General features: G+C 64.6%; 2 protein-coding genes across 5 annotated transcripts in view; one reads left to right on the top strand and one right to left on the bottom strand.

Annotated features, from left to right (window-relative positions):
* SMC1A (structural maintenance of chromosomes 1A) overlaps window positions 1-8,655 on the bottom strand; it is a 78,972-nt gene extending 70,317 nt beyond the window's left edge. For 2 of the 3 annotated variants that reach the window (XM_050927194.1, XM_050927193.1), the window contains exons 1-8: window positions 8,424-8,655; window positions 7,338-7,526; window positions 7,148-7,260; window positions 6,832-7,035; window positions 5,787-6,025; window positions 3,931-4,189; window positions 3,327-3,467; window positions 2,511-2,593 (exon numbers count right to left, since the gene is read on the bottom strand). In XM_050927194.1, the coding sequence (XP_050783151.1) occupies window positions 2,511-2,593; window positions 3,327-3,467; window positions 3,931-4,189; window positions 5,787-6,025; window positions 6,832-7,035; window positions 7,148-7,260; window positions 7,338-7,526; window positions 8,424-8,532 (1,337 nt within the window). In that variant the 5' untranslated portion in view covers window positions 8,533-8,655. The remainder of the gene's footprint in view (window positions 1-2,510; window positions 2,594-3,326; window positions 3,468-3,930; window positions 4,190-5,786; window positions 6,026-6,831; window positions 7,036-7,147; window positions 7,261-7,337; window positions 7,527-8,423) is intronic. The other variant, XM_050927192.1, reaches the window with a different exon arrangement.
* A 405-nt stretch (window positions 8,656-9,060) lies between these two features.
* RIBC1 (RIB43A domain with coiled-coils 1) lies at window positions 9,061-12,732 on the top strand. 2 transcript variants are annotated; one of them, XM_050927342.1, is made up of 8 exons: window positions 9,061-9,126; window positions 9,767-9,891; window positions 10,424-10,505; window positions 10,840-11,184; window positions 11,533-11,651; window positions 11,854-12,081; window positions 12,198-12,364; window positions 12,584-12,732. In XM_050927342.1, exons 2-8 carry the CDS (start codon window positions 9,775-9,777, stop codon window positions 12,663-12,665), a joined length of 1,140 nt encoding a protein of 379 aa, XP_050783299.1. In that variant the 5' UTR covers window positions 9,061-9,126; window positions 9,767-9,774; the 3' UTR covers window positions 12,666-12,732. The 2 variants fall into 2 exon arrangements, with proteins under 2 accessions (XP_050783299.1, XP_050783298.1); XM_050927341.1 differs by lacking the exon at window positions 9,061-9,126 and adding an exon at window positions 9,470-9,574.
* The last annotated feature ends 538 nt before the right edge of the window (window positions 12,733-13,270 follow it).

The raw sequence follows: 13,270 nt of genomic DNA, 5'->3' as shown, positions 1-13,270 counted from the left end.
CGGGGACAGCACCCTCTGGCCAGCCCTCTGCTCCCGCCCCATACCCACAGCCCGGGGAGAGCGCCCCCTGCCCAGCCCCCCCGGTACCCACCCCATACCCACCGCCCGGGGACAGCGCCCCCTGCCCAGCCCCCCGGTACCCACTGCCCGGGGACAGCGGCCCCTGCCCACCTCCCGCTCCCGCCCCATATCCACTGCCCGGGGACAGCGCCCCCTGCTCAGCCCCCCGGTACCCACCGCCCGGGGACAGCGCCCCCTGCCCAGCCCCCCCGGTACCCACCGCCCGGGGACAGCGCCCCCTGCCCAGCCCCCCCGGTACCCACCGCCCGGGGACAGCGCCCCCTGCCCAGCCCCCCCGGTACCCACCGCCCGGGGACAGCGCCCCCTGCCCAGCCCCCCCGGTACCCACCGCCCGGGGACAGCGCCCCCTGCCCAGCCCCCTGCTCCCACCCCATACCCACTGCCCGGGGACAGCGCCCCCTCCCCAGCCCCCCGGTACCCACTGCCCAGGCACAGCGCCCCCTGCTCCCCCCGGTACCCACTGCCCGGGGAGAGCGCCCCCTGCCCAGCCCCCCGCTCCCGCCCCATACCCACTGCCCGGGGACAGCGCCCCCTGCCCAGCCCCCCGGTACCCACTGCCCGGGGACAGCGCCCCCTGCCCAGCCCCCCAGTACCCACTGCCTGGGGACAGCGCCCCCTGCCCGAGGACAGCACCCCCTGCCCAGTCCCCCGAACCCATTGCCCGGGGCCAGCACCGCCTGCCCAGCCCCCCAGACCCACTGCCCAGGGACAGCATCCCCTGCCCAGCCCCCTGGTACCCACTGCCCGAGGACAGCGCCCCCTGCCCAGCCCCCCGGTACCCACTGCCCGAGGACAGCGCCCCCTGCCCAGCCCCCCGGTACCCACTGCCCGAGGACAGCGCCCCCTGCCCAGCCCCCCGGTACCCACTGCCCAGGGACAGCGCCCCCTGCCCAGCCCCCCGGTACCCACTGCCCGAGGACAGCGCCCCCTGCCCAGCCCCCCGGTACCCACTGCCCAGGGACAGCGCCCCCTGCCCAGCCCCCCGGTACCCACTGCCCAGGGACAGCGCCCCCTACCCAGCCCCCCGGACCCACTGCCCAGGGACAGCGCCCCCTACCCAGCCCCCCGGTACCCACTGCCCGAGGACAGCGCCCCCTGCCCAGCCCCCCGGTACCCACTGCCCGAGGACAGCGCCCCCTGCCCAGCCCCCCGGTACCCACTGCCCAGGGACAGCGCCCCCTGCCCAGCCCCCCGGTACCCACTGCCCAGGGACAGCGCCCCCTGCCCAGCCCCCCGGTACCCACTGCCCAGGGACAGCGCCCCCTACCCAGCCCCCCGGACCCACCGCCCAGGGACAGCGCCCCCTACCCAGCCCCCCGGTACCCACCGCCCAGGGACAGCGCCCCCTGCCCAGCCCCCCGGTACCCACCGCCCGAGGACAGCGCCCCCTGCCCAGCCCCCCGGTACCCACCGCCCAGGGACAGCATCCCGTACCCAGCCCCCCGGACCCACCGCCCAGGGACAGCATCCCGTACCCAGCCCCCCGGACCCACCGCCCAGGGACAGCATCCCCTGCCCAGCTCCCCGGTACCCACCGCCCGGGGACAGCACCCCCTGCCCAGCCCCCCCGGTACCCACCGCCCGGGGAGAGCGGCCCCTGCCCAGCCCCCCCGGTACCCACCGCCCGGGGAGAGCGGCCCCTGCCCAGCCCCCCCGGTACCCACCGCCCGGGGAGAGCGGCCCCTGCCCAGCCCCCCCGGTACTCACCGCCCGGGGAGAGCGGCCCCTGCCCAGCCCCCCCGGTACTCACCGCCCGGGGAGAGCGGCCCCTGCCCGAGGACAGCGCCCCCTGCCCAGCCCCCCGGTACCCACTGCCCGGGGACAGCGCCCCCTGCCCGAGGACAGCGCCCCGTGCCCAGCCCCCCGGTACCCACTGCCCAGGGACAGCATCCCCTACCCAGCCCCCCGGTAACCACTGCCCGGGGATAGCATCCCTGGCCAGCCCCGCTCCCCCTAGTACCCATTGCCCGGGGACAGCACCTCCTGGCCAGCCCCCTGCTCCCCCTGCCAAACTCCCCGCTCCCCCCGGTACCCACTGCCCGGGGAGAGCACCCCTGCTCCCCTTCACTACCCCCTGCCAAGCCCCACGTTCTCCCCAGTACCCGCTGCCCAGGGAGAGCACCCCTGGCCAGCCCCCTGCTCCCCCCGGTACCCACTGCCCAGGGAGAGCACCCCTGGCCAGCCCCCTGCTCCACCCGGTACCCACTGCCCAGGGAGAGCACCCCTGGCCAGCCCCCTGCTCCACCCGGTACCCACTTCCCAGGGAAAGCGCCCCCTGCCCAGCCCCCTGGTACCCACTGCGGGGAGAGCACCCCCTGCACCCTCTGCCCAGCCCCTCCACCCTGCAGCACCAACTGCCAGGGGAGCCCCCCGCCTGAGCCCCTGGAGCCCAGCGCCCCCTGGTGCCGGCAAGGCAGGGCAGGGCGTACTTGCTGGTAGCGATGTATTCCTCCAGTTTCTCAATCCGCTTCTGGTTCTCCTCGATCTCCCGCAGCTTCTGCTTGATCTTGGCCTGGGGAGGAGACGCAGCGTGAGGAGAGAGGACAAACGGAGACAGGGGAAGGGTGGGTAGCAGGGCCTGCGCCCGAGCCGGGGCTTAGACATTGGAGGGAGCTCGTTAGCCGCTGGGCTCAGGACGGCCGCACCAAGGGCAGGATCAGAAATTGGCGAGAGGAGTTTTGGGGGAGACAAGGCCTGGCACCCCTGGCTCCCTGCAAGTCCCCGTGACTCTCAGCCACCCAGTAACACAGAAGGATTATTTAGACGACAGGAACAATCCAAGACAGGTCTTGCAGGTCCAGACAACAGGACTCCCCCGCTCAGGTCCATCTTGGGGGGGCCCCAGGGAGGCCAGAGCCCCATCTGGGCTCCCCTCCATTTTCCCAGCCAGCTCCAAACTGAGTCCCCAGCCCCTCCTCTCTGGCCTCTGTCTCCTTCGCGGGCCAGGAGGCACCTGATCTCTGTTCTTCGACACCGTCAGCTGGCACCTTGCAGGGGAGGGGCCCAGGAGACTGGGTGTCAGCCATTTTCTGTGCCGACAGCATCACATCTGCCCTCTCGGGCTCTGCACCAATCGCACCCCCTAGATACTCAAGAACAGCATACGGGAAACTGAGGCACCCACACTAGTCACAGAAAACATTAGGAACATTCCCACTTCGTCACAGGCGAGCAGCACGGGGAGCTCCCAGCAGTGTGGGGTGCGGGGAGAGGAAATTGGGGAAGGATCCTAGGTCCTGTGTCACCTCAGTCTCCACTTTCTTCCTCTCCTCCAGGTCCAGCCGGTCCTGATCTGCTTTCTGGTCCCGGTTAAATTTCTCCAGCTCCTGGGCTAGCGTGGCAGCTCTTTTACTGGCTTCTTCCTTCAGCCGGTGATATTTCTTCACCTGCCAGGGGGGAAGAGAACAGGACAGCAACAGCATCAAATCCCAGCTGCTCAGCGACATCGCACAGGGAGGCTTGCCCTGGGGTGGAGAGCTGGAGAACAGCCGCATATAACACCACACAGGGAGGACTCGCCTGTCACTGAGTGCAGCCACCTCTGGGGTGGGAGAACTGAGGGGTAGCAATGCCACACACCTGTTTAGGACAGGAAGCGAAAGAAAATCCTGTCTGTAACTGAAACTGCGGGGGGGGGGGGGGGGGGGGCTAATTTAGGGGAGGCCAAATAGGATCCCCACAGTCAGATTTGACCTGGATGCCGGGGTCAAACTCTGACGCCTCAGATAAAAGGATCTTAATAAATACAATAGTTCAGGACATCATCCATAGGCAACTCTGGCAGCCCAGCCCCCCTCCCCATTCCCTGAAGCCCAGCGCCGCCCCTCTTCTCCCCCCCCCCCCGCATACCTGGTTCTCTTCCAGGGTGAGGTCTCGCCCCTGGCTCTGGCTCTCCTCCTCCATGCGCTCCTCAAACTCCTGCCGAGCCTTCTCCACCGACAGCATCTCCTTTTCCAGCTCGTCCATGTCGCCTTTGCGCTTCTTGTACTGCTTCTGGGCGTTCTGCAGCGACTTCTTGGCCGCCTCCAGCTTCTTGATTTTGTGAGAGGTGTTCTCCTTGGCCTTGATGTACTGTGGCCGCTTCTGGTTCAACTCGGAGTCCTTCTCCCTGGGGAAGGGGGGGACACCATGGGTTCCAGATCCCCACCCCGCTCTAGGCTGTGCCTGTAGGATCCTAGGACCTCCAACTTGAACAGCCCACCTGCTCCATTCTAGACTACAGCATTTCTAAAGTGCATGTCTATGCCATTCTAGACGCTCCAACCTAGACAGTGTCAGCTTGATTGTGCTAAATCACGTTTCTAGATCATAATGTTCTAGGACACCCAATCTAGACCATCCTACGCAGCCAGGATCACCTGATACGCTCTAGTTCAATGTTTCTGGAGTCTGTATCCATCCTGTTTTAAGCCACCCAACCTAGACAGCATCACCTGGTCTATTCTACACCCCACTTTACGAGAGGTTACCAGAATGGCATTCCAGGTCATGAAACGCAGACAATGTCATCAGCCAGATTTTAGAGTGTACCTCCAAACTGATGCAGACCCCCCCAATCTAGACACCTACCCCATTATACATTACCTTGTTCTAGGGCATATGCCCATACTGTTTCAGGTCACCCATTTTATAGTTCACCCACATTCCTGCACCATCACCTCCTATTCTAGATCAGCCATGATTCTGGAGAGGACCATGACCACCCTCATTCTAGAACAAGCCCCATTCCACACTGTTCCACCACCAGACACATTCCAGAGAAACCTCCATATACCACACCCATTCTAGACTGTACTAATGTTGAACTAGCCTGATCCATCCTCCTCCACCAACCACCCCTTGTTCTAGGCAATGCAATGTTCCAGACCACACTATTGAGATCAGAATCACCATTCTACTAATTTTCATCACCTTATTCCAGCCCAAGCCACATTCTAAACCCAACTCCATTCTAGAATGTAATGCTAACCTGTTGGCTTCAGCCAACCTTACTCAAACCATACTCCTGCCCCGCACTTTGGTTCAAGCCCTAACTCAGTTCTAGATCACCCTTCCATGCCATCTTTCTTAAAGTCTATGCAGTCACTCTCAGCTCTAGACCCAATTCCCTCTAGACTGCACCCAAGAAGCCCAAATTTGTATCAGTATCCCATCATGCTAGATTGGGCTCCTTACTAGACTTCATCCTTCCCTTTCTAGCCCACAGCAGCCCTATCCCCACCCCTGTTCTAGTGCACCACGATGGTTCTAGAGTACAGCCCATACCTACTCCTGTTCTGCCATCTCGCTCTCATTCTAGAGCAAGACCCTGCCTGGAGTGTCATGTCCCATTCTAGAACAAAGCCTCTGTCTGTTCTAGTGCAACCCCAGGTTCTAGAGTGCAGTGCATACCCACATGTACTCTAGAACAAGACCCAGCTGCCGTGTCCCCCTTCCCATCCTAATGTGCAGTCCTTCCCTTAGACCTAGAAGGGGAAGGGCCATTCTAGAGCTCACAAGATCTAGAGCCCTTCTCCTGTTCTAGACTGCACAGTGACCTGATCTAGACACTTTAGTCCTGTTCTGCAGAGCGCTAGCCCAGAATGTGTTCATTCTCCAGTTCTAGGTCATAACAACACCCTCTGGCTCCAGTATCTCCCAGCCCCACTCTGGAGCATGGTCCCCTCCCTTTCTAGCACCCAAGTTTTACCGCATGCTGCCCTCACTTGATCTCCTTCTCGATCTGCTGCTGCTCCCTCATCATCTTGCCCAGTTCCTTCTTCTTGTCCTTGAGCTCATCCTCCACCTTGTCCATGCGCTTCTTGTCCTTGTCGATCTCCTTGTTCTTGGAGCCCAGCTCCTTGTTGAGCTTCTCGATCTCAGCCTCGTTGTGGTACAGCTTGAAGAGTTGCAGCTGGACCTGGGCCCGCACCACCTCATCCTTCAGGCGCTGGTACCGGTCCGCCTGCCCGAGGTGTGTGTGGAGTAAACACCGGGTCGGGGGAGATTCCCACCCCACCACCTCCCCCTCTTCTGCCCTGGCCCTCGGAAACCTCGCCCCACTTCCTCCTCCTCCTGCCCCCCAACCACTCCCTCCTACTCACACCGGATACCTCTGACCCAGACCAGTCAAGGGATCCCACTCCACCCCAACCCTGATATCCTGCCCCACTGCCCCATCCATTAGAGATCCTGCCCCACCCGTTCCTGCCCCTCGAAATCCTGTCTCCACCCTTCCTCCCAAGACATCCCTCCTTCTCCGTCCCACTGAGGGATCCCCCTCCAGCCCCAACCTCCACCTAAAGATCCCACCTCCCCCTCCTGCCCCTCTAGATCCCCTCCCTACCTCTCCCTTCCTTTCCCCCAACCCCAGCCCCACCTTCTTCCTGTGGGCCCAGCCTCATCTGCCTGCCCCACCGGCCCATTACCCACTAGAGCCCAGCCCCCTACTCCCCCCTGCCCTCCAAATCCCATCCTGATACCCCGCTTATTAGAACCCCCTCACAATCCCCACTCCCACCTGCCCCCCAGTCCCATCCAGCTCCCAAGCGCCCATCCACTAGAACCCCGACCCCCATCCAACACCTCCTAGACGCCCCCCGTCCTAAAGCCCAGCCACCCCTGAAAACACCTCACAACCCGTAGACACACCACCCCATCGCCCCTACTCCCACTGACTGCCCAGAGAGACTATCTCCTCCTGCTTCCCATACCTCCACAGATGTCACCCCACCTCTTTCTTCCCCGCCCCCTGGGCCACTCTGCCCCCACCTCCTCCTTCTCCTGCTTGGCCTCCTTGCGCTCAGCCGCGATGTTCTTCTTGCGGTGGTAGTTGAACTGTGTGTCCTCCTCGGCCTTCACCATCTCCTTCTTGCGCTTGTCGTACTCCTGGGCCAGCTCCCCCGAGCGGCTGATCTCCTCGAACAGCGCTGTGCGTTCCTTGGGGTTCTTCATGGCGATCGACTCCACCGCCCCCTGCAGAGAGCGGGTAAGGGCTGGGTCAGGCCCACAGAGCCAGCCAGCCCCGTCTCTATCCTCCTCTCCGCTGCCCGTATGGACCCACAAGTCAGGCATGCCCCACTCTCACCTGGAAGACGAGGAAGTTCCTGGCTTTGATGAGGATCCCCAGTTTCTCCAGCTCCTCGCTGTATTCGCTGAGCTGCACCACTTTGTTATTGATCTTGTATTCCGACGAGCCCCCTGCAAAGGATGGCGGAGTCAGTCCCGGCAGCGCCAGGGGCCAGCCCCCCGCGGCCCAGCCCGCCCCCGGCACTCACCCACAATGACGCGGGCGAAGGTGCGGTCCTCGGCCCCATCCTCGGAGTACACCATGCTGACGAAGGCCCGGTTGGCAGCCGGCTTGCCCACGGGCGCCCCGTGGATCAGGTCCCGCAGCGTCTTCACCCGCAGGTTGCTCGTCTTCTCGCCCAGCACGAAGCTGATGGCGTCCATGAGGTTCGACTTGCCTGGGAGAAGGGGGGGATCAGTGCCATGGGGCTGGGTGGGGATCAGTGCCATGGGGCTGGGGCTGGGGGAGGGAAGATCAGCGCCATGGGGCTGGGTGGGGTCAGTGCCATGGGGCTGGGTGGGGGGGAGGGAAGATCAGCACCATGGGGCTGGGTGGGGTCAGCGCCATGGGGCTGGGTGGGGGGGAGGGAAGATCAGCGCCATGGGGGTGGGGCTGGGGGTGGGGGGAGGGAAGATCAGCACCATGGGGGTGGGGGGGGGGCTGGACTGTACCACGTGCCTTTCAGGGAGGATTTGTCCTCTGGAGTCGCTATCCGTCCCAAGGGGGGTGTTGGTCAATGGACCCCCTGTGTGTGTGGGGGGGTCAATGGACTGTACCATTCCTCACTGGGAGGAACGCACTATCCCCTCCCTCCATGGACAGCCCCATCCTGCCTCTAGCCCTGGAAGGGGGGGGGTCTCCCTGGACTGTACCATTCCTCACTGGGGAGTCCCATGGACTGTACTATTCCCCCTCCACCGTAGGGACACGGGGTCCATGGACTGCACCATCCCACCTCCACCCCTCCCATGCGGGGGGCGGGAGGGAAGAGTTCCAGGGACCGAAGCTGCCCCCGCCCCCGAGGGCAGGAGGGGTCCCGCAGGCTGTGCCACCTCCATAAAGAGGGGGTTCCGTGGACTGTACCACACACACCCCGTGTGGAGGGGGTTCCACGGGCCGTACCATCTCCCATGAGGAGGGGGGTTCCACGGGCCATACCACCCCCCGTGGGGAGGAGGCTTCCATGGGGGGGCGGTCTGCCGGCCATACCACCTTCCGTGGGCCGTACCACCCCGGCGGGGCGGGGGAGCCGCGGAGCGTACCACGTCCGGGAGCGGGGGGGACTGTCCCTTACCGGAGCCGTTGGGCCCGATGATGGCCGTGAACCTCCGGAAGGGCCCGATGATTTGCCGCCCCTTGTAAGACTTGAAGTTCTCGATCTCGATCAGCTTCAGGAACCCCATGGCTGGGGGGCTGCCGGGAGCCCTGGGGAGGGCGGGCTACGGAAACCCGCGGCGGACACGGGGCCTGCGAACGCTCGGGCGGGAATCGCAGCTCCCGGCTCGGCCAGAGCCACCCCCCCTCCCGCAGCCGCCAACGGAGGAAACCTCGCGAGAGGCGCCACACTTCCCGCGAGACAGACCCAGCCCTCCGGGGAAAGGGGCCGCGATTCGGAACGAGATTTGCATAGCGGGACCCGCCCCCTCCCCGCCGCTCAGCGCCCCGCCTGCTTGCGTGATTTGCATATAGGGACACGCCCACTGCGTTTTCATCGTGCTGATAGGGCCGCGCCTCAGAGCGTGATTTGCATATCGGGACCGCCCTCTGCGCTCTCTCCCACTGATAGGCCCGACGCCTTCATTTGCGTAAAGGAACGGTTGGACTGCACCAAGTGGAGGCGGGGAAAAGGGAATGGGCGGTCCCGTTACCAGAGAGACCAGGCTCTAAACAGAGAGAGAGAGGCGGGGGGGGGGCTCAGGTAAGTGGGGGCGCGGCAGTCAGGGACCAGGGACCGAGGTCAAAGGGCAGAGTGAGGGGTCCGAGGTCAGGGGTCAAAGGTCAGTGCAAGAGGGTCAGAGGGTTGAATGATACAGGGAGGGGGTCAGATATTAATGGAAGAGGGGTCAAAGGTCAGGGTGAGGGGGGTCAAGGGAGGGCCCCAGGGGTAAGAGATTGGGGTGAAAGGTCAGTGCAAGGGGGTCAAGGGTTAAAGGTTACAGCACATGGGATATTAATGGGAGAGGGGTCAGAGGTCAAAGGGTAGAGTGAGGGGGTCAGGGGTAAGAGGACAGGGGTTAAAGGGTACAGCGAGGGTGTCAGATATAAATGGGAGAGGAGGGTCAAAGGTTAATGGGGCAGGTGTGGGGGTCAGAGGGTAACTTGCACACAGGACAGGTCAAAGTCAGAGGTGGAGGCAGAGGCTAAAGATCAGGGGGCAGATTCCGCATGTCCAACCCTCAGCTTTGGGGACCCCAGATTTAACCTCCTTCCTGCCAGAGCAGAGAGGTTCCCCCAAGATCCTTCACAGCTCCACAGGAAACAATGCCCTGCTCCCATCCACTGCGAGCCCGGACTCCTGGGTTCTCTCCCCAGCTCTGGGAGAGGAGTGGGGGCTGGTGGGTGGGTGGGTGGGTGGGTTGGTTGGTTGGGGCTAGGAGCCAGGACTCCTGGCTTCTAACTTTCCTTCCTTCCACGTAGGCGCCAAGATGCACAAAGTGGACCTACCGCTGGAGAACAAGGAGGCGGCTGCCCTCGAGGCGCGGAGGGAGCGAGAGAAGCAGCGACTGAGTCGCATCTTCAATGCACGCCACCGCACCATGGGGGTGAGCCCTGCGGGGACCCACTGTGTCCTCCAGGGGCTGCAATGCTGGGAGAGGGGCCAGATCAGGAGCCTGGAGCAAGAGCAACGGCTGACCGGCGGGGAGGGCTCCCATGTGTGCCACCCTCCAACGGGCATTTGGTGCCCTGCACCTGCTCAGTGCTTGGCCTCACCCGTCCAGGTGTCAGGGAGCCTTGACAAAGCTGGGCACCATCTCTTGTGGAACAAGCTGAGACCCAGCTCCTAATTTTAGTCAGAGGCCACCTAGTGGACACCAGACAGGAGTGAATGGTTTGATTGCAGGCCTGGGTGCTGTCCCTGGTGCTAGGAGGGGAGTAGGGGCTGGTGGTTAGAGCAGGGACTGGGACCCAGGACTCCTGGGTTCTCTCCCTGGCTCTGGGAGGGGAGGGGAGGGGAGGGGGGTCTTTTGATTAGGGGGGAGTCAGGACTCCTGGTCTCTTTCCCCAACTCTAGGAAGATTTTTGCCTCCTCGGTAGCTCTCACCTGCCTTTCTTTCCTCCCCTCCACCCCGCCAGGTGGATGTGGAAGCCCTGAGGAGTCAAGTGGAGGAGCAGAAGCTGAGAGAGGAAATGGAGAAACGCCGGGATGGGACCTATGGTAAGAGCTCTGGCCAGCCCTGCCTTGCCCACCCCTTTGATCTCCGGGGGAGGTGCCCTGAACCCCAGCATCAGAAAGCAATGGGGGGGCCAAGCCAGTGAGATGGCAGGACAATGGGGGTCCTCTACCTCTGACCAAGATGAGGGCTGGCTGTGGGGGGAGATCCCAGCTATTCCAGCCCTGGTCTCTCCAGCAGGGGGTGCTATGGGGGGTGAGACAGGAGCACTGGCTGCTGGGAGGAGCTCCTGGCCTCTCCAGAAAGGGGCACTGTGGGCAGCTGGGCAGGAGTTCTGGCTGGTGGGGGATCAGGGGAACTGACCCTCTCTCCCCACAGATGCCGAGCGAGTCCTGTGCGACCAGGTGGCGCAGATGCTGGAGGAGGAGGAACGCCAGCGGGTGCGGCGCCTCCACCAGGCCGTGCAGGAGTTCCGGGAGCAGCAGCAGCCACCCTCCACCCGGCGGGAGTGGGACCTGTACAACCCTGAGGGGCTGCGCCAGGACCAGCCGGCCCGGGTCAGCGACTACGACCCCCGCTGCGGTCCCGCCAGCCTGCAGCGCTTCGCTGGCGAGGACCTGGCGCTGCCCACCCGCCGTCAGCTGCAGCAGGAGCAGCAGTGCCGCAGCCTGGAGGAACAGCGGGCTGAGCGGCAGCGGGCCATGGCCGACACTAAGTATGCAGGTGAGAGCATGGGCACAGGTCTAGTGGTTAGAGCAGGGGGAGTGCGGAGGCTGGGAGCCAGGACCCTAGGGTTCTGGAGTCTAGTGATTTAGAGCGGGGGCAGGCAGCCAGGACTCTTGGGTTTCTTCTCTTCACCAGTCTGGGAGAGGAGTGAGGTCTCATGGTTAGTGCAGAGAAAGCTGGGAGCCAGGACTCCTGGGTTCTCTGGGAGGGGAGTGGGGGGAGCTAGGAGCCAGGACTCCTGGGTTCTCTGGGAGGGGAGTGGGGTTGAGTGCATTAGATCAGGGGGAAGGACTCCTGGGTTCCAAGAGGAAAACCACTCAGGGGCTCCGTGCACTGTCCTGACAGACACGCTGGAGGATAAGAAGCGGGTGGAGCTGGACCTGCGGGCACAGCAGCTGGCCCAGCTGGAGGAGGAATGCCGCCACGCCAAGGACCTTGCCACGGCCGACTACAACCGGGCCCAGGTAACCCCCTAGCCACCAATGGGGAACCGGGGGTGGGCGCTGTGGAGCTGGCAGACCTCGGCATGGGTTGGACAATAGGGCTGGCTCCTCCGCCCCAGGGGATTGTGGGATATTAGGTCTCACCTGCTCCCTTGCCCAGGGGGGATGTCAGGGCAAGGCCCCATGCCTGGGGCTTAGTGCCAGGTCTCCCCTCGCCCTGCAGGCAGCGGAGGCAGCAGAGCAGCACCGGCTGGCGCGCCAGCGGGAACAGGAGGACAACCAAGCCGAGATCCACAACCACCTGACGGGGCAGCTGCTGACAGAGGATCCAGCCGTGGCTGAGAGCCCGCTGGGGCCTCACCGTATCCTCACCGACCGCTGGAAGGGCATGAGCCCCAAGCAAGTGGAGGCTGTGTGGAAGGCCCAGGAGGAGCAACGGCAGGAGAACCAGGTCTCCAGAGGAAGGAAAGGGAGAGATTCTGGCAGCAGGGGATGTGGGCAGCGTGGGGGGCAGCAGGGCACTATTCCCTCCTCCCTTCACCTGCCCCTCTCTTTGCCCCCCCCCAGAGGCTGCGGGAGGCAGAGCAGCAGCGGGAGGCTGAGTGGGAGGCGCAACGGCAGCTGGCAGCCCACGCGGCCATGGCGCTGGAGGAGGAGCAGCACCGGGCCCGGCTGCAGCTGAGGAAACGCCTGGATGCCTACAACCAGCAGCTGGCGAAGGAGCAGAGAGCACAGTGAGTGCCCCCCGTGCGGTGGGGACAGGCCCTGGGGTGGGGAGCCATGAGCAGGGCCGGTGTGGGTGCAGAAAGGGGTGGGGCTCCATGGGGAGTGGGGCTGGGAAGGAGGGGGTGAGGTTGGGCAGGGGCAGGAGTTGGAGGGGCGGAGCTGGTGCTTTATGGGGGCGGGGCCAGGGGAGTCAGGCTGGGGGCTAAGCCCCGCCCTTTGTCTTGCAGGCAGCAGTACCTGCAGAGGGAGGTGTACACCAACCCGCCCAGCGCCCAGTACCACCTGCAGTTCAACACCAGCAGCCGCTAGGCCCGGCCCCGCCTTCGAAACCCCCATGGACCGCCCCCCGCCCTGCCCTGCCAGGACACGCCCACTCCCTGCCCCCCCCCGCAGGGACAAACCCCAACTCCTGCCCCAGTCGCCACCCCCGCCCTGCAGGGACATGCCCACTCCCCGCCCCCCACCCTGCAGGGACAATCCCCAACTCCTGCCCCACTCCCCACCCCCCACCCTGCAGGGACACGCCCACTCCCCGCCCCCCCCCTGCAGGGACAATCCCCAACTCCTGCCCCAGTCGCCACCCCCACCCTGCAGGGACACGCCCACTCCCCGCCCCCCACCCTGCAGGGACAGTCCCCAACTCCTGCCCCACTCCCCGCCCCCCACCCTGCAGGGACACGCCCACTCCCCGCCCCCCCCCTGCAGGGACAATCCCCAACTCCTGCCCCAGTCGCCACCCCCACCCTGCAGGGACACGCCCACTCCCCACCCCCCACCCTGCAGGGACAATCCCCAACTCCTGCCCCAGTCACCACCCCCACCCTGCAGGGACACGCCCACTCCCCGCCCCCCACCCTGCAGGGACAGTCCCCAACTCCTGCCCCAGTCGCCACCCCCACCCTGCAGGGACACGC

Source organism: Gopherus flavomarginatus, chromosome 18 (assembly GCF_025201925.1).
Source record: "Gopherus flavomarginatus isolate rGopFla2 chromosome 18, rGopFla2.mat.asm, whole genome shotgun sequence".
NCBI classification, from domain to species: Eukaryota; Metazoa; Chordata; order Testudines; family Testudinidae; genus Gopherus; species Gopherus flavomarginatus.
The sequence above is the reverse complement of the archived record's forward strand: the minus strand, read 5'-3'. Positions and strand labels throughout refer to the sequence as shown.

Coding starts and splice junctions, on each gene's coding strand:
- RIBC1 (XM_050927342.1), top strand. CDS start 9,775: ATGCACAAAGTGGACCTACCGCTGGAGAACAAGGAGGCGGCTGCCCTC. Junction 9,892..10,423: donor CACGCCACCGCACCATGGGG/GTGAGCCCTGCG, acceptor CCACCCCGCCAG/GTGGATGTGGAAGCCCTGAG. Junction 12,365..12,583: donor GCGAAGGAGCAGAGAGCACA/GTGAGTGCCCCC, acceptor TTTGTCTTGCAG/GCAGCAGTACCTGCAGAGGG.